Source organism: Pantherophis guttatus, chromosome 2 (assembly GCF_059756535.1).
Source record: "Pantherophis guttatus breed Tessera chromosome 2, ASM5975653v1, whole genome shotgun sequence".
Taxonomy (NCBI): Eukaryota; Metazoa; Chordata; class Lepidosauria; order Squamata; family Colubridae; genus Pantherophis; species Pantherophis guttatus.
Genome location: NC_142064.1, coordinates 96,034,706 through 96,059,454, shown reverse-complemented (window position 1 = coordinate 96,059,454; position 24,749 = coordinate 96,034,706). Strand labels below are relative to the sequence as shown.

Below are 24,749 nucleotides of genomic sequence, written 5' to 3'. Positions count from 1 at the left end.
CATATATATTTTTCTGCAACAGAAAATGAGTTCTGTTGATATTGTAAAATGCCTGATAGTTACAACTAGTTAATTTGAAAATGTCAGCTGAGATAAACAACATAGTGTGGGTATATGGCATATAAAAACATCTTAATTCAGAAATATACCATCTTATGGTATAGGCATGGGAATCTGTGGTCTTCCACATGCTACATTTCCACAAAGTTTATGCTTCTGTGGCCTTGTGATATATCATGGTTTGGTCATTAACTAATGTTAAAATGCTTTGAATGCTGTGATTGATTGATTCTCTTATTGTACAGCCTAAGCTTCAATTGGCTTTTTTCTTTGTTATGCCGGTCATGGATTGAAACACAAGTATATTGAGGAATTACTTAACTCCAGAACTGAGAGATAAGCTGACGAAATCCCATATTTATTGCATTCAGAATTTCAAGATTTTATGTTGGAGGAGGGTTTATAAAAGTTGACAAAGATGAGATAGGAAAAGCAGAGGCATCTTACAAAAAAAATCAATAAACACATTTCCTAACCCACTTTTAATTGCTGCTTTTCTTTGTGTTACTGCTACCTTAAAGATAGTCTAGAACCCAATACTCGGGAGAGAAAGAAGCAGCTCCCAAACAGGAACACATATCTCAGCTGCTAAGACCAGTTGCAAGCGAATGAAATATTGTATGTTCAGTTCAGATCCAGAGAGGAATTTATTCCTTTTCAATCAAGATCTCTCCTCACTCCCTTGATTAGCCCTGCTGGGTTGAAACTTGATGGTTGCAGGTTTCCTGTGCCTATTGTAAATGCATACAACCTCTTTGCAGCATAAATTGCATGTTTGGGGGATGGAGAGAGAGAAAATTGACACTGTCAAAGCTTTAAGCTTTGTTGACAGTAAAATAATACATTTTTCTTATGTGCTTATTGTCATAATTTGACTTCTCCATCCATCTGTATTTATCATTTCTCAAGACTACGGATCATTTTTTATTTACTTACAAATATTAACTGCAATTAATGAGAGTGGTAAACAATACAGGAACCTTGGGAAGATCAGCAGCTTGTGCACCCATGGTATAGGGAGATAGAATCCAATTTATCTAGACCCCAGAGAAGTTACCATATGTAACACATTGGGAAGTAAGATGGTTTGATACAGTTGATAGATCATTACTGTGACATTTTCATATATTTGTATTTATTTTTATTCTAAGAGTAATTTTCCACTCAGATCACATGGGATATAATACTAACATAATATACTTATGCCACATTATAAGAGATGCAAGGGAGGTTTTCTGGCTTTCATAACTTGATTTTTAGCAACACCAGTTTGTACAGTATTGTACATAATGGAATAATACACAGAAGTATTAGTTTAAATTGCTTTGCCTAAGAAAATGAATTAGATGTTTGGTTCATTTTTTTCCCCAACAGTAGCAGCAGCTGGAAAAGAGGGAAATTGGAGGAGAATACAATCTGAGAATATAGTGAGATTTTCAAAGATTTTATTTTATAAATACAGAGATGGCATTGGATCATCCCTAGTATCGTTTATTGTTGTCTGTAGAATTGTAAAATAAAGAGTAATTTCTAAATGCTTTACAACTGGATTGTTGAAAAGTTAATCAACCTGGAAAGAGATACGGCAATAGATTAAATACCACAACATCTAGTTTCATATTTTTTGGAACATGCAACATTATGCAGTACAGATAGTCCTTGACTTATGATCACAATGGAGCCCAAAATTTCTGTTGCCAAGACAGTTGTTAAGTGAGTTGTGTCCCATTTTGTGACCTTTTTTGCCACAGTTGTTAAATAAATCACTGAAGTGAATTACGTAGTAGTTAAGTGGATCTCGCTTTCCCTCCTTTGCTTATCAGAAGCTGGCTCGGAAGGTTACCAATGGCGATCACATGACCCTGGGACAGTGCAGCCGTCATAAATATATGCCAGTTGATCACGTGATTGTGGGAATGCTAAAATGTTCGTAAGTGTGAATACTGGTCATATGACACTTTTTTCAGTGCTGTTGTAACTTTGAACGGTTACTAAATGAATGACTGTAAGTCAAGGACTAGTCTTACATTATGATACTTGAAAAGGTAATTAATCCCTGGTTCTTTTCAAAATGACAACAATAAGAAAGTGAAGTGGAATAAATATTAAAAATGATTGAAGAAGCTTTAATTAAGTGGTCTAGGGCAAAGTTAATGAAGGTTGGCTATTAGGTTGTGTTTGTGTTATCAAGCATGATTTATTGACCATTTTAAATGATTCCCTCTGAAGCTCCATTGTTCATGTAATGTACCTGTAGTATTTCAACAACACATGTTTTTAACAGTTTTGATATGAAAGGACAAAATACACTTTTCTTTTCCAACCGTACTGGACACAATAAACTCCTTTCCTATTATACTGTTTACTCAAGAACACTTATGTAGAACTTGGATGTACTCTGGATGTTTGGACTTCAACTCCCAGAGTTCACAGCAGATGACCTTGTTTTCTGAGGAGTTGAACTGTATTTGTAGATAGGAAAGGCTGCTCAAAAACATTTGCTGTTTTCTTGTTAAGAATAAAAAAGTGTGATAGATCTTTTATCAATACTCATTTAGTGACTGTTCAAAGTTACGATGGCACTGAAAACAGTGACTTATGACCATTTATCATACTTTTTTTTTTCTTTTTTGATTTATATGCCGCCCTTCTCCGGAGACTCAGGGCGGCTTACAATGCGCTAAGCAATAGCCTTCATTCTTTTGTATATTTATACAAAGTCAGCTTATTGCCCCCACAACTGGGTCCTCAATTTACCTACCTTAGAAAGGATGGAAGGCTGAGTCAACCTTGAGCCTTGGCGAGATTCGAACCTGCAGTAATTGCAGACATCTGGTCTTAATAACCAGCTTAATAACAGGGTGCCTTAGACCACTGTACTACCAAGGCTCTTAAAACCATTGCAGCCTCCCCATGGTCACGTGATCAATATTCAGATGCTTGGCAACTGATTCATATTTATGATAGTTGCAGTGTCCTGGGGTCATGTGATCCCCTTTTGCAACCTTTCAACAAGCAAAGTCAACGGGGAAGCCAGTTTTACTTAAAAACCGTATTACTAATTTAGCTGCAGTGGTTCACTTCACAATTGTGGGAAGGAAAGTCATAAAATTGGGCAACACTCACTTAACAAATGTTTCATTTAGCAACAAAAGTTTTGGGCTCAATTGTGGTCATAAATTGAGGACTACTATACATAAATAATAACTATATTTCTGTGAAGAATTTGATATTTTATATGTATATAAGGGGGGACTTTTAGTCATAGAAGTTTTGCATGGGTACAGTCATGCTGCTAGGAAAGAATCTATTTGCTTGTTCTCTTTTCCATCATACTTATCTGGTGACCCACCAAACAGCTAATCCTTTTCTGCAGTATGATGAGAAATGTCCTTGAAGCTTAGTTGTTTGCTTCCTGTTTTTTCTTCTTGGGCTGCTGAATCTTTGTTTTATGTAAGCCTTTAGTTGGTTTAAGTTCTACGGTGATGCCGTGTGGTTCACTATAGTTCACCAAAGTTCAACAATAGTCTGTTGGTTGTTTCTGAGATGGTTTTGATGTATGATAGTGTTGTCCTTTTAATAGCTTGTATTGGTTGAAATGTGCTGTATAGAACTGAGTGGTTAGGTACAAAAGTCATCTTCAACATACAGTGTGAGGAGTATAACAACCACCACGGTATATAGAACAGACTGACAGAAAACTAGCAGACCACATCCATAACTAACAGTCAAAAGACACAATGAAAAGTCCTTAATCTCACAACAGTTGATCAGACTCAACCATAGTTTCCACTAGGAAATTGAGAATTCTAGAACAAATCCAAGAATTCTGCAGAATTCCTAGAAGCTTGGTATTCAGACAAATTAGCCCTCGTAGGCATGTTAACACACATTCAAAAAAGACACAAAAAAAGGAAACAAAAAAAAAAAAACTCAGAAGTGCAGAGTTTGCTTCCATAAAAGCAAAGAGAATACCCCACACTCACTAATACTTATGTTACCTAGTTGAGCAATGAAGAGTCTGCAAATAAACAACCAAGCTGAAAGAGCACCAAGGAACCACAGTTCAACCCTGAGCTACATATATTCTTTTTTCTGTAAGTGCTTGGAACTAATACATTGCACATTGACAATTAGCAATTTCAACATATTTTATTTTCAAAAGAAAAAAAATGCCAATTAATATTCAAGATGAGCAAAAGGAAAGTGATAATGTGTTTTTGTTGATGTATTTTCTGATGATATAACTGTTTTTGTATGTATTAAGCTTTTGAGCAAATTAATTGACTTGGAACATGGCGGCGTCTTTGTTAACAAAATATTATCTTGACCAAGTAGAGTGTTCATTAGTGTAGGGAACTGCTGAATTTTAGGTAACAGTGGTAGATAACCAGGGCAATTATGTGCAGTATTGGTTGAATATTAGTACTTTGAAGAGTTGAAAAGCAAGATATAAATTACAGAAATAGTGTGCATTTTTCTGCAAAATTTTTCCTGAGCCACTCTAAGTTCATTTTTTTTGCTCATATTCACCATCATCCTTTCCTTTGTTTTTCTTTCAGTTTTATAATATCATAATATACTCATTTTCTGCTGGTATCCAGTATCTTCCCTTTTTCAAGGAGTACTTTTCCAGCTAGTTGTACTGGGATTGCAATTTTCAGTAAAACCAGGCACTAACCTAGGTCAGGTGAGAACTAAGGAGGTCAAACTGTTCAAAGCAGGTGTGCGTACCATATCTGTTGCTGCTCTTTAAAGAAACTGCATCTTTGGATTCACATGCAATTGACTTAAGGAGGTACTGAGAAGAGTGTTCCCATATCTGTTCCAAAAACCTTTGTCACTTTTAGTATTTTTTTGAAAATTCATTTGTACTGTATTAGCAAGAAAATATGTAAGTGATACATTGGGCTTATCATAGAAGGCCAAAGCCTGGCTAACATAACAAATTGTATATCTAGTAAATAGTGAGGGCATATGTTGAACTGGAACTCCATCTGGCTGCAGTTTCTTTAATAATATACATTCCTAGAGCATATTGACATATTAATGCTTATGTAGAATAGTTTTTTTTTAAAAAAAAAATAAGCAAACTGATTGTGCTATCTTAGAGAATAAAGATTAAAATTTATTCTAACAGAGAAGATTTTTCTAAAATTGTTATCCTTGTAACCAATTATTTGCACAATTAGAAAACAATCCATGCATGAAAAAAATATTGGGGATGTATCATTATTCTTTCAGGAATCAAACATATATAATCATTAAAAAATATGGTTAAGTCCATGATTAAGATTATCCAGTTTAGAACGCATTTTATAGAATACATTGGGGCAGGGGTGAAATCCAGCAAGTTCTGACAGGGTCTGGAGAACCGGTAGCGGAAATTTTGAATAATTCAAGAGAACCAGCAAATACAACCTCTGGCTGGCCTCAGAATGGAGTGGGAATGGAGATTTTGCAATATCCTTCCCCCAGGAGTAGGGAGGGAATGGGGATTTTGTAGTATCCTTTTCCTGGAGTGGGGTGGGAATGGAGATTTTGCTGTATCCTTCCCCTGCCATGCCCACCAAGCCATGCTCACCAAACCACACCACGCCCACAGAACCGGTAGTAAAAAAAATTGAATTTCACTACTGCATTGGGGCTGCATGTAAAGATGATGAATTCACCTAAATGTATACTGCTTTCTATTGTAATGTTCGTCTTCCATCTCTGCCTTTCATTTTATCTTACACTGTTTTATCTCACTCTTTTTTTTTCTTAATCATACCTTACCATATTTTATTTTACCGTAGTTTAATTTATCTTAATTTACTATATCTTGCCTTATTTCATCTTAGTGTATGTTATTGTGGCTGATGCCCATTTCTTTGCTATGGTCAATTAACTAATCTGTGAAGTTATACTACTATTATTACATTGTTTTAATAATAATATGCATCTAAACAATTTTTGTGATTTTATTTTAATCAGAATCAATTTCCTGAAGTAATGCCTTACTTATTAATTCTGAGATACCCATCAGTTGTGAATATATTCATTTTACTATTGCATAGAGCGAAGATAGTCCAAGTCCCAAGAGACAGCGCCTTTCTCATTCAGTCTTTGACTACGCAACAGCATCACCAGCTCCATCACCACCAATGCGACCATGGGAGATGACATCAAATAGGCAGCCTCCTTCAGCTCGACCAAGCCAACATCACTTCTCAGGGGAACGATGCAACACACCTGCGCGCAACAGAAGGAGGTCAGCTTTCCTGGAGGACAGTCATAGTCTTGATTTAGAAAGTAGTTTTTGAAGCATCAAATTTTTAGTTTTAGGTTTGTGTATAAGAAACTAATCACTCCAGAATTTAAAGCTATGGAGTCTTAATTTTATGAACCTCATGAAGCCTATGCCAGAAACATGGAATTATGTATCACAGAAGTAAACTTTATTCTACAGTCTTAATTAGTTTTCTGTACAGGTTTATTGAAGAGATGCTTCTAATATTAGTAAATCCTAATATTTGATTGTCCAGAATATTTAGTTGTTAGCTTAAATATTGTTGTTCTAGTACTCTAGTACATCTTTATCCAAAGATATCAGAATTGACGTCCAAGTCAATTATCTCTCTATTCTTTCATCATAACTCTGAGGGAGGTTTAGCTGAGAAAATGTAAGTAGGCTAAGGTCAGTGAGTCATGACTTTTGTTTTGAAATTGTAAAATATAAAATAAAACTCTGAAGTCAGATATCATACATCAATCAATTTTTGCTACAAAGTTGGTGTTCTTATTGGGACTTAAGAGTTACCAAGAATACGATATTTTGTTACCTCCTCATATTTTTCTTTAAGTTTCTATTACATGCTTCTTCCAGGGAACACAAGATACAACATATATTATGTTTTCTTCCCACAATCTAATGAGAAAATTTGGACTAAAAATTAAAGTTTTTTTTCCAAAAATAGCATATGAATGAGAAAGGAATTGAATGTAGAACTATATCATTGAGCTGTGCCATTATTTCATATGCAACATCATGATTTACTAGATTTATTTAAATTATTTATTAATATTCATTTAGATGATTTCAGTCTCATTCTTAACTTCTTGCCTCCATCATATCTGCTTACCTTGAGCTTAATCAGTTGCTGTATGTTTTTTCTAAGGTTTTCTCAGAAAAGTTACCACAATCTATTTGTTACAGACTTCCTGTGTTGCACAAATTAATTCAGAAGTTTTGAATATTTTCATATTAACAATAAGTTTGTATTCCTCTTTCCATATTTTTTTTCTCTTCAATTCAATCACACTGTAGAAGGCAAATATTTTGTAAAAATCTCTATAATGTATTTGTACTGTAGAGTGTAAAGAAGATAACTGCTTTGCTCAGTACTCTAATGGCTTGCCAACTGGCAATATTCATCACAGAACCAGTTGTCTGGCCTCTGACCCATCAGCTAAGTTCAGCTTGACCTTCACTCTTGCTACTAAGTTATCTGAGAAGAAAAGGACCATCTGGCAATTTTGATCTGATTATTCTGATTATGTTATGTTACTTTTGCCCCAGAAGAAAATACAAATGCATTCAGATTTTTGTGATGAGAGAAATGTAGGAATACAGGAATAAAAATATATATCCATAGTATATAGTTAGTTTAAAAATAGAAATTACCATAGCTGTTCAAAATATAAAACTTGTCCCATTTGATTATTTATAGCCCTCCTGTTAGACGCCAGAGAGCAAGAAGAGATCGACTGTCTCGACATAATTCCATTAGTCAAGATGAAAACTACCATCTTCCTTATGGACAGCAACAAGCAATAGAAGAACCACGAGCCTTTCACCCACCAAATGTGTCTCCCCGTATGTTGCACCCAGCTGCTCATCCGCCACAGCAGAATGCAGTCATGGTTGACATCCATGAACAGGTATGGGCAAAGATAGAAAAATAGTCTCCAAGTTTCTTATGATTAACACTTTTTAAATTATTAATATTTCCAATTACCTGGGTATATTGGGAGGACTCGTCCTCTGTCATTCTATATGAATCATTCTTGTTTGTGCCGCTGTCTGTGCTGAACAACTGTGTGTCTGCATTAATACAACCTGATATAACAAGGTAGTCACACTAAGTGAACTCTGATTGGAAGGGCAGAACTTTGCCTTATTTCTCTAGGAATGCAATGGTCTGTTCCTTGATTTCAAATGAATTTTCATAATTTATACTGCGGCACAGTACAGTGTAGGAATTACTAGCGGATGCTCTGAAAATACCAAATCTTCTAAAAAGGAGAAATGAATCCATCGGGCATATTAAATGTGGTTAAATTATATTTAGACATTCCTTTTAACTATTCAGATGGTAGGAAAGGCAGTAGAAATTGCTCAGTGTCCTCTTTTGTTGTTACATTGTGATAGATTAACATATGATTATCATACAACTTGATGGATTATGTCTGAAGAATGACATACCAGTCGTACTTCTGTAATCATGAAGGTCTTCTCAAAGAAATCCTGCTTATACCTTAGAAGCTGCAGCAGAGTACAGTGTAGAGTATTGCAGCTTTCATGTGGATGGACTGGGCTGCCAGAAGGCATATTGATGTTCACATGCAGCAGTAACTATTTTTAGTTTGCATACACAATACAACATGATATTTAGATCTGGACTGAAAGTGCTTTAGATGTGAGTTAGCCAGAAGGTTGATTAGGGTCTACTACTTAATCTTTGATCTGCCAGTGAATCAGCAAGGATTTCAGTGCCACAATTATATAAGAAATAATGACAATTGGCAGAATGTTCCTAATGTTGGGATATGAGTATTCTACACTTGTGCACCAACTATTTCAAATAATTGAAACAAAGGCAGAATAATGTCTTTCTATTCTTTTCTTTTACTAAATTGTTTCTGTCCCTTTGCATACAGTACAGTAGTCCTCAATTTACGACCGTAATAGAATTTCTGTTGCTAAGGAAGTTAGTGTGTTAAATGAGTCGTGTCTTATTTTGAAACCTTTTTTGCTATGGTTATTAAATTAATCACTGCAGTTGTTAAGTGAATCATGTGGTTGTTAAGCAAATCCACCTTCCTCCATTGACTTTGCTTGGCATAAATTGGCTGCAAATGACAATGGGTTCGCCTTATGATGACCACATTCGCTTAACAACTACTGCAAAAAAGATTCTAAAATCAGACACAGTCACCTAATTACCCACTTAACAACCAGCATGACTTACAAGCTGTAATTCTGGGCTCAGTTACAGTTGTAAATCAGCAATCACCTTGCCCAGTTATCTGTATTCATCCGTTTAGGTTAACTTCCTCAGAATCTCTTCCCCTTGTAAGGTTTTTGGGTCTTGGATGAGAAATATGTTATCCATCGGGTTTTGAAGGCACCTTTCCATCTTGTGCTCTGGAAGATCATGAAAATCGTTCTTTTCTAATCAGCTTTTGGGTCCACTTGATTGATGCTTGTGTGTGTATACATTTAATTGAACTTTGTTTTACTACTTGCATTATCCTGGTTGAGTTTTAATTTTTGTACACTGCCCAGAATTCTAAAATTGTGGTGGTTAACAGCTCTGTTAAACAAACAATATACAGCTAATTATAGGGGCACTTGTGTTGTTGAAGTGTATTCCATTAGACAGATACAAGGCTATAGGTTTAATTTAATCTGAATCTGTTCAAGGTTCAGTTCCACATATGATCAGAAGATTAACCATGCAATTTAAGTAGGAGCAGTATTATAAAAAAAGTTACAAGTGAGCACATTGAATCTGTGTTCACTGTGTGTTAATGCATGTTTTCTATGTCTGGATGTAAGGTAAAAGAGATTTTTGCAAAGCTGGAGAGTAAAAGAATCCATGTTTTGGCTGTGGCTGTCAGTTGCCTTGATGCAATTAAAAAGAGATAGATTTTGTTCTTTATTATGAAAAGACATTTTCTGAAATATTTGACTGCTGCCAAATAAATAGTCTTCGACTTATGACCATAATTGAGCTGAAAATTTGTTGCTAAGTGAGAAATTTGTTAAGTGAATTTTGCCCCATTTTACGACTTTTCTTGCCACATTTGTTAAGTGAATCACTGCAGTTGTTAAGTTAGTAATACACATTGATAAGTGAATCTGGCTTCCCCATTGACTTTGCTTGTCAGAAGGTTGCAAAAGATGGTCACATGATCCCTGGACACTGCAATGGTCATAAATGTGAACCAGTTGTCAAATATCTGAATGTAAATCACGTGACCACGGGGATGCTGCAACAGTCATAAGTGTGAAAAATAGACATTGGTCACTTTTTGCAGTGCTGTTGTAACTTTGAACGGTCACTAAATGAATTATTGTAAATTAAAGAGGATTGTCCGTACTAAGTTGATAATAGCTGGCAGGTGATTCTCAAACCTCCTAAAGTGTTTTTGTGGAAAACCATAATCTCAATGACTTCAGAGTTTCCTGTTATTTTGGTCCTTGTATATTGATTCTGATTCTCCTTGTCCTTAGATTCACCAGGGCACGGTCCCCGTTTCATATACAGTGACCACAGTAGCCCCACATGGGATCCCACTTTGCACAGGCCAGCACATACCAGCTTGCAATACGCAGCAGGTCCCAGGGTGTTCTGTGGTTTTCAGTGGGCAGCACCTTCCTGTCTGCAGTGTGCCTCCTCCAGTAAGTAGTTCTTTAATTTTAATTTTGGAATAGATGATGAAAATAATTGGAAGAGCAGACGGTTTTAAAGGGATGTATTTATACCTGAATTGTATAACTATCTATAAACATAAATAACTGAAATTTAATTTTAGTGATATTTAACTTGCATGTTAAAAAGTTAAGTTTCTTGTAACAATGCATCATCATGTATTTAACTGTTAAACTGTTAGGTTTATTTCACAACCTTAATTACTTCGACAGTAGAATATTGGCTTTGTTCCCCTTGATATTTTTGAACATTACTTCCATAAAGTAGTTTGTATACAAAATTTGAAAATACCTATTTTATCTCACTAGTAGTAATAATTGTTGTAGTACCTATCCCACCTTTCCTTTTATTCAAGATGGCAAACATTCTTAATAATCCTGTCTACTGTTTCCCCTACCAGATAGGTGTCAAACTTGTGGCATAATGTTGCTGTCACATGACGTATTGCGACATTTTCCCCCTTCGTGGAGCTGGGGTGGGCATGGCCTGCACATGACACATCCTGTCCATGGGCCGCCAGTTTGACACCCCTGCCCTCAACTACATTCCTGTGAGGTGGGTTGGGCTGAGAGAAAGTGATTGGACTAATCACTTTCTCTCAGCCCAATCCACCTCACAGGAGTGTAGTTACCCAGCCAGCTTCCATGTCTAAGGAAGGCTTTAGTTACTATTTTTAGCAACTTTGGTTCAAAGAATTCTTTCAGAACTCTTATTTTAAAGTTCAAATAAAATGTGTTTCCTATGTTTGACATTCTAGGCAGATTTTTCAAAAATAAATTATCCTCCTTTCTCAGGTGCTACTATTCTGAAATATCTAATTACTCTGAATAGTTAATAACCTAATAGGAAAAAATACATCAATGCATATATATTGAATTGACTTACTGACATACAGCTCAATGGCAATGAAAGAGCTTACAAGTCTTATACTAGTATCTACAATTCCTACAGAAGAAACTTAACATTGCTTAAGCTTGATTTAAGATTCCAAATAATAGCATTTTAGTAAATTCTCCATTTGACATAGATGGAGTTTACTTAGTTTGTAATTATGTAATTGTTTAGTTTCTAAACTATTGGAGTTATGTAATTCCTTAGAAAAGATTAATTCTGCCATGCCAATAAGTTATTTCTTCTTAATTTGCATAATTAATGTTGCTTTTGTTAATAAAAGGGAGATAATCTATACTGTTGCAATAGTATTTGTAAAATAAATACAGCTTTATTTTATCTTATTCCTTTATAAACATATGCATCCAAATACTGTACGTTATATAAGGTTATATATGTTTATCTTCTGCAGATGCTTCAAGCTTGTTCTGTTCAACATTTGCCGGTTCCATATGCAGCTTTCCCACCCCTCATTTCTAGTGATCCATTTCTCTTACATCCTCCACACCTCTCCCCACACCATGCTCCACATTTGCCACCTCCAGGCCAGTTTGTTCCTTTTCAGACACAGCAATCGCGGTCGGTAGGTGTTCCTTTTTTTAAAATCTAGTAATAAATTTTGGAATATTGTATTTAAAATAATCATGTTTTGATGACTGGCTGCCAAAGGTTGTTCCACTATTAAATTGAGAAATTCCATGAGTAAATTCTTCTGATATGCAAAACTTGTGATATGCAAAAAGCAATCTAACTTTAATCATGTTAATTCCAAGATTGATAGAATTAAAAATGATTTTATAAGTTTGTATTGTGGCACTGAGTTTCCTATCTAAATGTGGAAAGAATAAATCAAAGGTGCTAATGCTGATTTAATAACCACTGGGGGTTCAGTTTTGAATTTAACTGCAGTTTCAGATTTAAGAATATAGCTCTGCTTCAGTAAAATCTCTTTACATCTTTTGTTATTCACACAGGGATTTTTTTTTTAAAAAAAGCTTAAAAATATTTTTTTAGTCTCTTTGTAATAGTGAAATATGCTTTTCAGAAGTATTCAGACCAAGATTCAAAAGGCTCGTCAGAGGCAGGAATCCAAAAGTGAGGTGACAATGGCTAGCAAATGAAGCCTATTGTTACTGAGATGCTAGATTGCCTATGCCAAGAAGGCTATTAATTTGGCAGTGTGATATAAAATCACCTGGTCATCTTTGCTTTAGTTTTACATGCTGCTGCCCAGAAAAAAATTGTAATTTTCTAACTTAGACTATGGTAGTAGTTCATGTAACACGAGGTTTTCCTGAAAAAGAATTAGGCAACTTGTGCTCTCCTTGGCACCTCATCCTAGAAAATTCTGAGATTAAACTTGGAATTTGGTATTTGCTTAGATATTTCTTGATGTAAAAATGCTCAAAGAGGAATGGAGCTATGTATACAAGCCAAAGGTAGTTCATCTTCCACGTCCCACAGAACCTCAAAATCACAGAAATGTGAATTTTATGCCTGTCAGTTTAAAGATTCAACCTGCAAAACATTCCCCTGATTCTTTTCTAAAAACACCTTTTTAAGGTGCTTTGCTTTATTGAAGGTTTGAGTGAACACTTTTGGAGCTATCTTGCAAATCAGTGCAGTCCAGTAAAATCATGACAATCGTGTTGTTTTACCTTTTACTTAGCTCCTTCTCAGCATAGCAGCTACACAGCAATTTCTTCTGGTTTCAGCAGGTACTGGTGGAGAATGTTTAGAGTTGCTGTGAAGTAATGCTGTTCTCTGTTTTCTCCAGTATTCTCAAGAACCAAAAGTCTCCACTAGAAAATGTTTTGTTTAGCCTTCTCCAGGAGAACTACCAAGTTTATCAGTGTTCTGCAACAGTCCTTGCCAAATTTGGGGGGGAAAAGTCAAAAGCTTATCAATTAACAATGCTAGAAAAAAGTTGTGTCGTAAATACTGTATAATAAGTAGCAACCATGGTGAAACAGACTATAAATTAATTACATTTGATACTGTTTAGCATCATAATGAATGCTTTCAAATTAGTTTAATTTCAAGCAATACATTCTGTGTTTCCAGCTCTGCTCTGAAATCAGTATAAATGTGCATTGTACGTTTGTTTAATTAGCCAACTAACCATATATTTAAAATGTTAAATATAATATGATGTTTATGTTTTCTTTTTCCTCAGCCTCTCCAAAGGATAGAAAATGAAGTAGAGTTACTTGGAGATCATCTTCCCGTAGGAGGTTTTACCACCTATCCACCTTCAGCCCATCCACCAACATTGCCTCCCTCAGCTCCCCTTCAGTTCCTAGCGCATGACCCTTTACATCAAGAGATGTCATTTGGAGTAGTAAGTGATGTTTTCCAAAATACTGTCAAAATTCGGCAAAAACCTTTTGTTTTAGCTTTTTAATGCACATTTTGATCATATTTATTCAATTTCTAATAGCTGCCCATCTCAATCGATGATTCGAAGCACTCACAGTTTAAAAAAACATAGTACAATTAAAACAATAAAATATTTTAACACAGAAACCGTTAAAAAAATCCAAAACACATATACATAATAGCCGAGATACTTGGCCAATTAAAAATAAAGCCAGGAAATGGAGTCCTTAGTATATTTGGCACCCCAGGTTTGGGAACACAGCCAGGTGTTTAGAGCTTTTATGAAAGACTAACAGGGTTTGGGCCATTCTAATCTTCAGGAGGGAGAGCTCCACAGAGCTCGGGCTACTGCAGAACAGCAATAGCACTTATACTTATATAGCGCTTCATATTGCTTTACAGCCCTCTCTAAGTGGTTTACAGACTCAGCTTATTTATTTATTTATTTATTTATTTATTTATTTATTTATTTATTTATCAAATTTCTATGTCGCCCTACTCCCGAAGGACTCAGGGCGGTGAACAGCCAAGATAAAATACAGATAATACAAATATTAAAAAAGTCCCTTAAAATTATTAAATATTTTGGCCGAAACACAGATTAAAATTGTTGCTCCCAACAATCTGGGTCCTCATTTTACCCACCTCGGAAGGATGGAAGCTGAGTCAACCTTGAGCCAATCAGGATCGAAGGAATTGAACTCCTGGCAGCAAGCAGAGTTAGCCTGCAATACTGCATTCTAACCTCTGCACCACCATGACTCATGAGAAGACCTGTCTTCTAGTCTTGGCCAACCATCACTCTTTGGCTGACGGGATCTGCAGCATTCCCAAACTGCTAGATTGAATTGGACGGGTAGAGATCCTTGAAAATTGTATTGTGTGAAGTATTTATTTGTCATGCTTATATATCATAAATCAATTATGATCCCTTCAGGGGATACATTAGGGAACAGAATAACAAACAAAAATATACCTGATGTAAACTAGTAGCAACACTGTTTCTCATGACATAACCGTAGAATTTAGAGAAAACTACCCAAGGTGCTATGGATCTAATTTTGTGGGGTAGTTGAAAATCTATTGTATTGTGTAGGGTACAGGCCATCAAGGAGAAATAATGCCTCTGGGCTCTCATTTATCTCATCTCACAAAAACTGGAGCCATGAAACTCCAATTGGGCTGAATACAAAGGATGCAGCATTTGTATGCAAAAGAGACTGCTCCAAAAATAATCTGGGAACCAGATCACACAAAGAGTTCAGAGTTAAACCAGGTGCTTTAGAAACCCATTGGTTGCCAATGTAGTGCCTACAGTATAGATGGTATATAATTATGGATGCTTTTCCCCCTTTCCATGAAGACTACTGCATTATGTATCTATTGCAGTTCCCTAGCAATGTTCAAAGATCCCATTTAAATACATTGCTGTAGTTTAGTCATGATGAAAGTGTTGAGTTATTTTTGTAAAGATTTCTGAGCAGGGCTTTTACTGCAGAAAAAAAACCATTGTGATAAAAAATACTTTGACATGTAAAACCTCTTTTTAGTGCCGTGTATGACTGATTTCATTTAATAACTGACCATACTTTTAAAACACTTTGCTTTATTTCTTTTAGCCTTATCCACCCTTTATGCCTCGAAGACTCACAGGGCGCAGTCGATACCGATCTCAGCAACCAATTCCACCTCCCCCTTACCATCCCAGCCTATTGCCATATGTGCTGTAAGTTTGACATCTGGGTTGTTTGTTTTTTGGGGGGTATGAATTTAAGATGGGATGACACCTTTTTGCTAAAAGGTCAGGCACAGGTAGTCTTCAACTATTTGTTAAGCAACCAATTGAAATTACAAAGGCATTAAATGAATGGTGGTCATGGCCAGTCATTCCTGCATCTTGGGGCATGATCTGGGCACTTAGCAATCAGCTCACACTTAAAACTGGTTGCAACCCCCCATGATCATGTGATTGCCATTTGCAACTTTCCCTGCTGGCTTCCCCTAAAAATCAGTGGGGAAGCTGACAGGAAAGGTTGCAAGTCATTGGAGTAAGTCTCCCCATACATGCATCTTCCCCAGCCCCTCTGGGCTTGTGCCACATTGGCCACTTGAACACCATTGGGTAACTCTCTAAGCTTCGCTTGTGTCTCCCTGCATGCCCTTGCACTTTCTCTGCATTTCAATCTTGTATTCCTTCACGTCTTCCCCCACCTGGCAGCAGCCACTTAGCTGCCTGCTGGCCTGCTTAAAAACCACTTGGGATTGCAGCTTCCTGTCAACTTCCCCACTGATTTGTTTGGGGGCTGGCAGGAAGTTGTCTTGCCTAATAACCATGGAATTTGATTAATAACAACAACCTCGACTGCACGGATTACCATTGCTAGGTGACGCAGTTGTGCTTTATGATCGCATTGCTTAGCGACAGGAATTCTTGTCCCAATTGCCATCATAAGTCGAGGACTACCTCTGTTTAATTATCATATTTTTCAGAGTATAAGACACAGTCCCCTCTCCTAAAAGAGGGTGGAAATGTTGGTGTGTCTTATACACCAAATACAGCCATTTTTGGCCTTCCGAAGCCCCACCCTGCTCGTCCCATTTTTGCAAAAAATGGGCCTGTTTTTCTCAAAAACAGGTTGCACAAGAGGGTTTGGGAGGCCTGCAGAGTGCTCCTGGGAGCTGGAGGAAGGCAAAAATGTTCCTGTTTTTGCGAAAAACAGGCTCGTTTTTTGCAAAAACAAGGGCATTTTTGCCCTCCCCCAGCCCCCAGGAGCACTCTGCAGGCCTCCCAAACCCTCTGCACGCCCCATTTTTGCAAAAAACGGGGCACGGAGAGGGTTTGGGAGGCCTGCAGAGTAGTCTCCTGGGGGCTGGGGAGGGCAAAAACTTTTTTTCCTTTACCTCTTCAAAATCTTGGTGCGTCTTATACACCAGTGCATTTTATAATCCAAAAAATATGGTAATCCCCACAAAATACATGCTGTTTTAATGCAAACAGCCTACAGAAGGCATCATATGTTGTCATGGAAACTTTTTTAATCTCTGTGTATTAGCCCTGGTATCCATGCAAATGTACCGCTATGCTACATTCTTGTGCTGTTCTCTTTCTTTGCATTCAGGTGAATAAGAAAACTTTCTAGAAAAGGAATAAGTAAATGTTTTAGTTTACATCCCGAGTAATGAGTTTATACTGAATGAAGTATAGGAATCATTTTCCAAATGTATTGAAGGCACAAGGTTCCTCACTCTTGTGAGATTGTATATAAAATTTCTAATTTAGACATAGAATTTTCAGTTTTTGGAATATGGTAGCTCTGCAAATCTCACAAAAAAGATTTAGGAAGGTTTTTTTAATGTGCACATTGGTAATTATCAGTAAGAAATTACAGCAACCTGCTTTTGGTGGCTAGTGGAAGCTGGAGAAGTGAGGTTAGATGTAAAGCAAAGTATGTCTAAGAGTGCCGTATTGGTGCTATCGAACTTTCTGGAGAATGTATAGCCCCTAGCAATAAATACATTATAATCTTTTGGTTGCTCTTATTTTTCCTATTTTGTATAGAAATATATTGTGTTGGTTTCCTTCTTAGTGTTATTTTTCTAAATTTCCAGATGGTCTCTAATTTTGCTATTTTAAACCCAGTCTCCAGTGTGCTTTCCTTATGGTTCCTCCATAGGAGAGATAAATGCTTCCTGTTCTTGTTGAAAGACCAATCCTTAGTTTTTGTTTTTGGAGTCCTATTGAAGCATAATTTCATACTTTTTTATTTCACCCATAAGACATCATATTATTTGTTTTTAGTTGTAGCATTTGTTAGTAGCATCAGACTGTCTTCAAGCTCTCACTCATGTCTTGGCTTGGAGAAAGTAAGAAATAGCAAAAGTAAATCAGAATAGTTTTATTATCTCAATCAAAAAGAGAAAAAAAATGCTGCTGCTCTTTTGAGTATTCTGGGCATGCCAGAGGGAGAGAGGAGATTGGTAAATAGACACACACACACAAACACAAACACACACACACACACACACACACACACACACAAGACTGGCAAGTAAATCAAACTAATTTGATATAGGAAGCCTTTATGTGAAATACAAAATCTGCTACTTGATCATGTGGAAATATTACAGGTAGTCCTTGACTTAACAACAGTTCATGTAGACTGTTCAAAGTTACAACAGCACTGAAAAAAGTGACTTATGACTGTTTGCCACACTTACAACCGTTGTTGTAGCATCTCCATGGTCACGTGATCATAATTCAGATGCTTCACAACTGAGTCATATTTATGATGGTTGCAGTGTCAAGTTTTGCAACTTCTGAAAAGCAAAGTCAATGGGGAAACCAGATTCACTTAACGACCATTTTATTAACTTACCAGCTGAAATGATTAACTTAACAACTGTGGCAGGAAAGCTTTTAAAATGAGGCAAAACTCAGTTAAAAATTATCTCATTTAACAACAGAAAGTTTGGGCTCATTTATGGTTATACATTGAGGGTTATCTGTATATGTTTTAGAGCAGTTTTTGGCTTTGAACAATACTTTCCTTCTACTCCCTAGTTTGTATTAATTGAGGAAGTAGCCCATTACTGTTGAGTGTAGAAATGGTTGTAGTGGGTAAGAATTTTTCCAGCGGAATAAGCTTTTATTCTAAGCTTTTAATCCTTTACTTTTTGTGCATTGTGTTTTTTGTATTTGTTTTATTGTAATTTTAACAAATATTCTGGAAACAGGTTGAAAAATATGGATTACAAAGTATTTTATTTTTGGAATAATAATAAGCCCATCCCTCTTTCATAGATCAATGCTTCCTGTGCCGCCTGCCGTTGGGCCAGCCTTCAGTTTTGAGCTGGATGTAGAAGATGGTGAAGTAGAAAACTATGAGGTTGGTTAACAATAAATAAGTATTTGAAGTATAGTTATGAGGATTTAATTATTTTTAAAAAAGTCTCAAGGTGTTAGATTAGTTGTAATTGGTGCTGGAAGGCAATTTACACAATATTAATTTTTACCTATTATCAGCCAACTCTCCTTAACACTGGGCAGAAGTCAGAATGATTGTACTGTGAGGGAGGGAAAGTCTAGTATTTTGTGGAAGAATCTCATAGAGCATGTTAGCAATTCCCTTTATGCATAATACCTTTGAAACACCATCCCCTTTCATGCCACTGTTTTTAGAGGTGATTTTTAAAAAATGCATCCTTGGATGAAAACCATAAACTCGTGAATGTCTTTCTTTGGAATAGAAAAAATATATTAATTCCATAAACTAGTTAATGTGTAAGAATATATTTACACAGATGGATTTCTAAGATCTGTTCATTTTGAATTTAACTGCCAAGTAAAAATTGTTTACCTTATATGTATTTATCTACATATATAGTATGTCATTCAGATGATTTTGGTTTTGCATATCATGGATTGTATATTCTGGTTCCTTCCTCATCGCAAACTAGTTGTGATATGAAAAGTCAAAGGGTTGAACTAAAGCATTATTTCTCTCACAGGCACTGCTGAACTTGGCAGAAAGACTAGGTGAGGCCAAACCAAGGGGATTGACAAAAGCAGATATTGAACAACTTCCGTCTTATAGGTTCAACCCAAATAACCATCAGTCAGAACAGACTTTGTAAGTTTTTCATACTTTCACTGAACCTTTAGTATGAAGGCATGTTATCTTGTTGCTGGAATCCTGCACAGAAGCACCTGTAGACTTAAAATTATTTGGTTTTGAGGCTTTCCCAGTTTTCAGTTAAGATCCTTATTAAACTCACAATATTTTAGATTTCAGAAGGGGCACATTTTCTCTTTTGCTTCCATCTACTATACTGGAATTGTACTGGAACAGTAGAAAATTAGGTGAAGGAAAGGCCATTCCTATAAGATGAGAAATCTATATCTTCAGAAATTCAGTCAACCTTCCCTTCCTGTAATAATACATTGGTATCTGCCTTTGAAATATGGAAATTATCAAATCAGTTTGCAGTGTAGTCTGGGGTATAGATTTTCAAGGTGAAAACGTATCACATAAAAAGATAACAGCAAAATAATCCTTTTTTCTTGAACCTCTGCTCATTTAAAATTGGTCTTATTTTTTTTTTTACAAAAAATCTCTGCCTTATTTTTGTTCCTCCAAAATGATAAACATAAATCTGCATTTTGAAAAAAAAATAAACATATACTCCTCACTGAATCTCTATAATAGAGAGTTAGAAGAAGTTAGAAGAAGTGGGAGAAGATTTAAGAAAAAAAACCCTCTTATTTATCATTCATCAATTGTCATACAAAAATTCTAAATAAGAAAGATAGAAAAAGTGTTGCTACAAAAGGAATGAAGTTTGAAATGAGAATTCAATAATTCAATTTTTGCATGAATTTAGATCAGGCACTTCTAATCTCCTTAAACAGGGCTGTAATTTTTAGAATTAATTCAGCTCGATGTGAAGCCTAAAATCTGGTTTGTTTGTTTCCCCAAAATGAAAAAGTAGCAGCCTTTTGGAGCAGCATTACTGTGGTGAAATAATTCATTTTAGAATAATGAGTATAGTAAGACAAGGTATTCATACTTCAGTACCCTAAAACAATAAAAGCAGTGTAGTATTACTTTGAAATACAAGAACAAAATGCATTTTGTAAACATATAGTTATAAATGTAATTATATGAATAAATAACGCTTTTATACAGCATTGCTATTTTTTTAAAATACCCAAGTGAACATAGATCAAGATGCAGTTAATAAGAATTTAATACGAAGTTAATCAGTGAATTAATGAATTAATAATACATATTTTATATTCCTCCAAACTCTGAATTTAAAAAAAGTGTTGAGTCACACAACTGTTTTTTTTGTCAACAAATTCAAAATGTTAAATACATATTACCTTTTATGCAGCTCATTTCAAGTACTGAAAATCTATACTAGATAGATAGAGTCGACCCACCGTTTACCTTCAGTTCTATTTTCATCTACTTGAGGATTGCTGAGGGTAATGCATGTGAAATGCTTTACAGTCCAAGCAGTATAATAAGAACTAGGAATGTGTAAAACATTCCTTGCGCAAGCTGTTCCATGCACAAACTGTTCTGTATGCAGAACTGCTGGGTTTGGGTGGTCTGTGCCCACACTGCAACATGCTGGTTGTTTTGTTTTAGGCACGGCACACAAAGGGACTGTTTTGATACAGGCACAAATGTTTCACAGAGGAAGGGAGCAGGAAAAAAGCCAAGGGTATTGTCAGCTGAGGTGGGAAGGAAGGTGCCAAGAAGATTGAGGACTTGCACGTCGGGGATACTGTATGCTGTACTGGAATATCACATGGGGAGAGAAGGAAGGGAGTTGGGAAAATCAGGGGAAGGTGGGCCATTAGGAAGTTGCTACTCTGGGTGTCACTGATGAAAATGGGAGTTTCTTGCCTGTTTGGATTTTGCTTCATCCAAACCCTGAAACAACAAAAATATTCCAGGTTCTGTGGAATGGAAGTTGACCCCAATTCCAGAATGCAGTGGTTTATTCTAAGTTGGAAACAAAACATTTTTCCCATTTCATGCAGGCCTGCATAAATGACCAATCCTAATAGGTGTTATTCTTTGCTCATAATTGATTTTGAATGTATTTTTGGAGTTTAAATTTAAAACAAAATCGGACACTGATTCATCAACATGCATGTGTGGCTTTTTATTTTTAAGCTGCATAGAAAACAGCTTTAACTTTTGAATTAAAAACTTGTTAAATATAATTGTTGCTTTTGTTAAGTAAACTATCTTGCAATGTTCTTTTTTAGGTGTGTAGTATGCATGTGTGACTTTGAGTCAAGGCAACTGCTTAGAGTTTTACCATGTAACCATGAGTTCCATGCCAAGTGTGTCGACAAATGGCTTAAGGTAATATTATTTTTAGAAAGAAAGTTGTTTTAATCATGTCCATATTGCACACAGTAACTTTGCAATAGTCTAGCACAGGGGTGTCAAACTCAAGCCCGGGGACTAGATCCGGCCTGTGGAGTGCTTAGATCTGGCCCGCGGGGCCACCCTGGAAACAGCAAAGGATCAGCTTGTGGTGCCTTTGCCAGCAAAAACGGAGCTTGGGAGGGCTGTGTGCAGCCCTTGCGAGCTCTGTTTTCGCTGGCAAAGGGTTGCAGGAGGCAGTTGCATCCGAAAACAGAGCTTGGAAGCCTGTTTTCGCTGGCAGAGTGCTCAGGCCACCACAGACGCCCCCCAACACATATCGAGCTGGCCGTGCTCCCCCGGGCCACACACATCCCAGGCCCCCAGGTCAAACACAACCCTGAGGTGGCCCTCAATGAAATCAAGTTTGACATCCCTGGTCTAGCATGTTCAGAAGCATACTCGATGCTTGGAGCAGTAGTTATCAAACTGTAGGAATAACTTTTCTTTCTTTAAGATGTGTCTTTTTGTTGAAGAATAGAAAATGTTATAATCTTTCCTAAAACAGTGTTTTAAAAATGTCATTAAATGTTTTTTAAAATGTATATTTAAAATTTAGCTGGTGTCGCCAGAAATAGATGTAAGAACAACAGCATTCTGCAAAACATAAATTCAAGAGGAAATTGGAAATTTCAGATGATGCCTTAAGTTCTATTGTATCACTACAACGGTAAATTCTAAAGAATCAGTATACAAAAACCTAATGTTTTGGAAGATCCGATGCAAAAGATGGCTTCCAGGCCTGACACTGCATAGACAGAGTTATTCAGTTTTAATTTCAATAGCCTGTAAAAAAGGCATGTGTATGAAAAAATCTGGAGGAATTTTTAAATAGAATTAGATGTCACCATTCATCCTATTGAAATTGTGCAAGGGCAGAACTTTACCGTAGTATCTAAATTCGTATCCTCACTAATGTACATGGCAGTTATATATATATATTCAACATTTTTATCCCACTTTTTAAAAGAGAAAACAGATCACCTGCAGACTACTGTATACAGAACTTACCAGTTATTTATATACCATGTATTCATTCATTCATTCCCCCATCTCATTTAAGCAGCTTACAATAAAAAACATAGTATAAAAACATAAATAAGAGCAAAGTTAAAAACAAATTTAAAAGGAAAGATTACAGTATTAAAAGTTAATAAGGTGGAGAGAACCCTCTCATGACAACCATCCCTGTGGTTGCATATCATTCTTTGAACCCAAAGCCAATTGGCAGATCCAAGTCTTAACACTGTTCCTGAAGGCTGGAAGAGAAGGGGGGAACATCTCACCTCCGGGGTAAGGTGTTCCAAAGGGGAAGAGCAACAGCAGAGATTCTCTCTGGAATCTACCAGTTTAAAATCTTTAACCAATGGAATCCACAATATACTCTCCTTGCCTGACTGGGTGGGACAGTACAATACAGTTGGGGTGAGATAATTCCTTAGGTAACTTGACCCATGCCATGAAGGGCTTTAAAGATGATAACCAACACCTTGAATTAGACTCAGAAACAAACTGGCACTCAAGCTTGTATAGCAGAGCTGTTACATACATAACCCTAGGGGTGCCCAAGACTGCTTGCACTCTTCACATTTCGAAGCCTTTTTGTACCATATTTTATATAATCGGTTTATAAAGTTGAAATATTAGAGAGAATATTATACAAATGTTGTCACTAAGGATTTGCATTTGTGGCATGCATATTATTCAGTTTTTACTAAGGGTGTCTGTTTTTGAATATTTTTTTGTTTTGTACAAAATAAATTGCACAAGCTCAGGTTTTCAGTCCTATCAAAGATAGTATCAGGGTTTCCCTCTTGTGTAGTATCCATGTATTTTTTGTGATCTATACATACATGCAAGTACATAATATCCCTGAAGACCTCAGTGATTGTAAGAACTTTGGTCTTCCCCTTCTGACACTGCAGAAAGTTATATTTTCAATTGATCTTTAGGAAGTTTCAATTAAAAACATTTAGAACAAAAGTATGTATTAACTCGATTTTAAGTATGACTGGTATGACCCTTGAGGTTTGGTAGAGTTCTTTCATTTCAGAATTCTGTTACCATACTGAGCAAGGACAAGTAATCAGCCACTGAGTCTTGTTAGCATATTTGCTGAAAACGATGCTTTCTAATTTTAGGCTGAAATCTTATCAGCATAAGGCATAAATGCAAGTAAGAGAGATGATGAAAAATCAAAGACTCCCATTCCTACCTTCAAAATCTTTCTCTTTCCCTATTAAGTTCATCCTCCAAATAAATTTCTACATCTGTTGAAGATAATATGTCATTTATTTACAATGAGCAGGTTTTTTTCCCCTCAGAAGGGTGTTTTCTATTTCATAGCCTTCCTTCAGTAAAACCTCTTTTGTATTTTAGGCAAATCGTACCTGCCCTATCTGCAGAGCTGATGCTTCAGAAGTGCATCGTGATTCAGAATGACCAGTCTAAGAGCACAATTCTACTTTGGGTGTTCCTAGTCACATGTGTGTATATATATATATGAACTCTCCATTGAACTTAACCCGTGTGGCTTCCAGCCTTCCCTTTACACAAAAGGGTCAATGGACCTTTCTTTGCACTGTGTGATTTAATCAACTATAAAGCTTATAATTAGTCTTCACGATTATGGGATTGTTATACTAACTGTGTGATTGGAACTCCAAAGATTTTTTTTTTCTTTTAGCTTAATTTCGTGTGTGCACTAACATTCCCTGGTTTTTGTGTGATCATTCCGAGTGTTGCTGCGAGATTACAGTGGAACGTGATCTTC

At 36.2% G+C, this 24,749-nt stretch overlaps 1 protein-coding gene across 8 annotated transcripts in view; it reads left to right on the top strand.

Moving 5' to 3' along the window:
- RNF38 (ring finger protein 38) overlaps positions 1-24,602 on the top strand; it is a 107,496-nt gene extending 82,894 nt beyond the window's left edge. For 7 of the 8 annotated variants that reach the window (XM_034410752.3, XM_087886429.1, XM_060690367.2 and 4 more), the window contains 10 exons: positions 6,120-6,313; positions 7,773-7,983; positions 10,562-10,729; positions 12,064-12,234; positions 13,828-13,992; positions 15,650-15,756; positions 18,832-18,916; positions 19,539-19,660; positions 21,814-21,913; positions 24,356-24,602. In XM_034410752.3, coding sequence (XP_034266643.2) covers positions 6,120-6,313; positions 7,773-7,983; positions 10,562-10,729; positions 12,064-12,234; positions 13,828-13,992; positions 15,650-15,756; positions 18,832-18,916; positions 19,539-19,660; positions 21,814-21,913; positions 24,356-24,418 — 1,386 coding nt within the window. In that variant the 3' untranslated portion in view covers positions 24,419-24,602. Of the gene's footprint in view, positions 1-4,065; positions 4,158-6,119; positions 6,314-7,772; positions 7,984-10,561; positions 10,730-12,063; positions 12,235-13,827; positions 13,993-15,649; positions 15,757-18,831; positions 18,917-19,538; positions 19,661-21,813; positions 21,914-24,355 lie in introns of all 8 variants that reach the window. The other variant, XM_087886431.1, reaches the window with a different exon arrangement.
- The last annotated feature ends 147 nt before the right edge of the window (positions 24,603-24,749 follow it).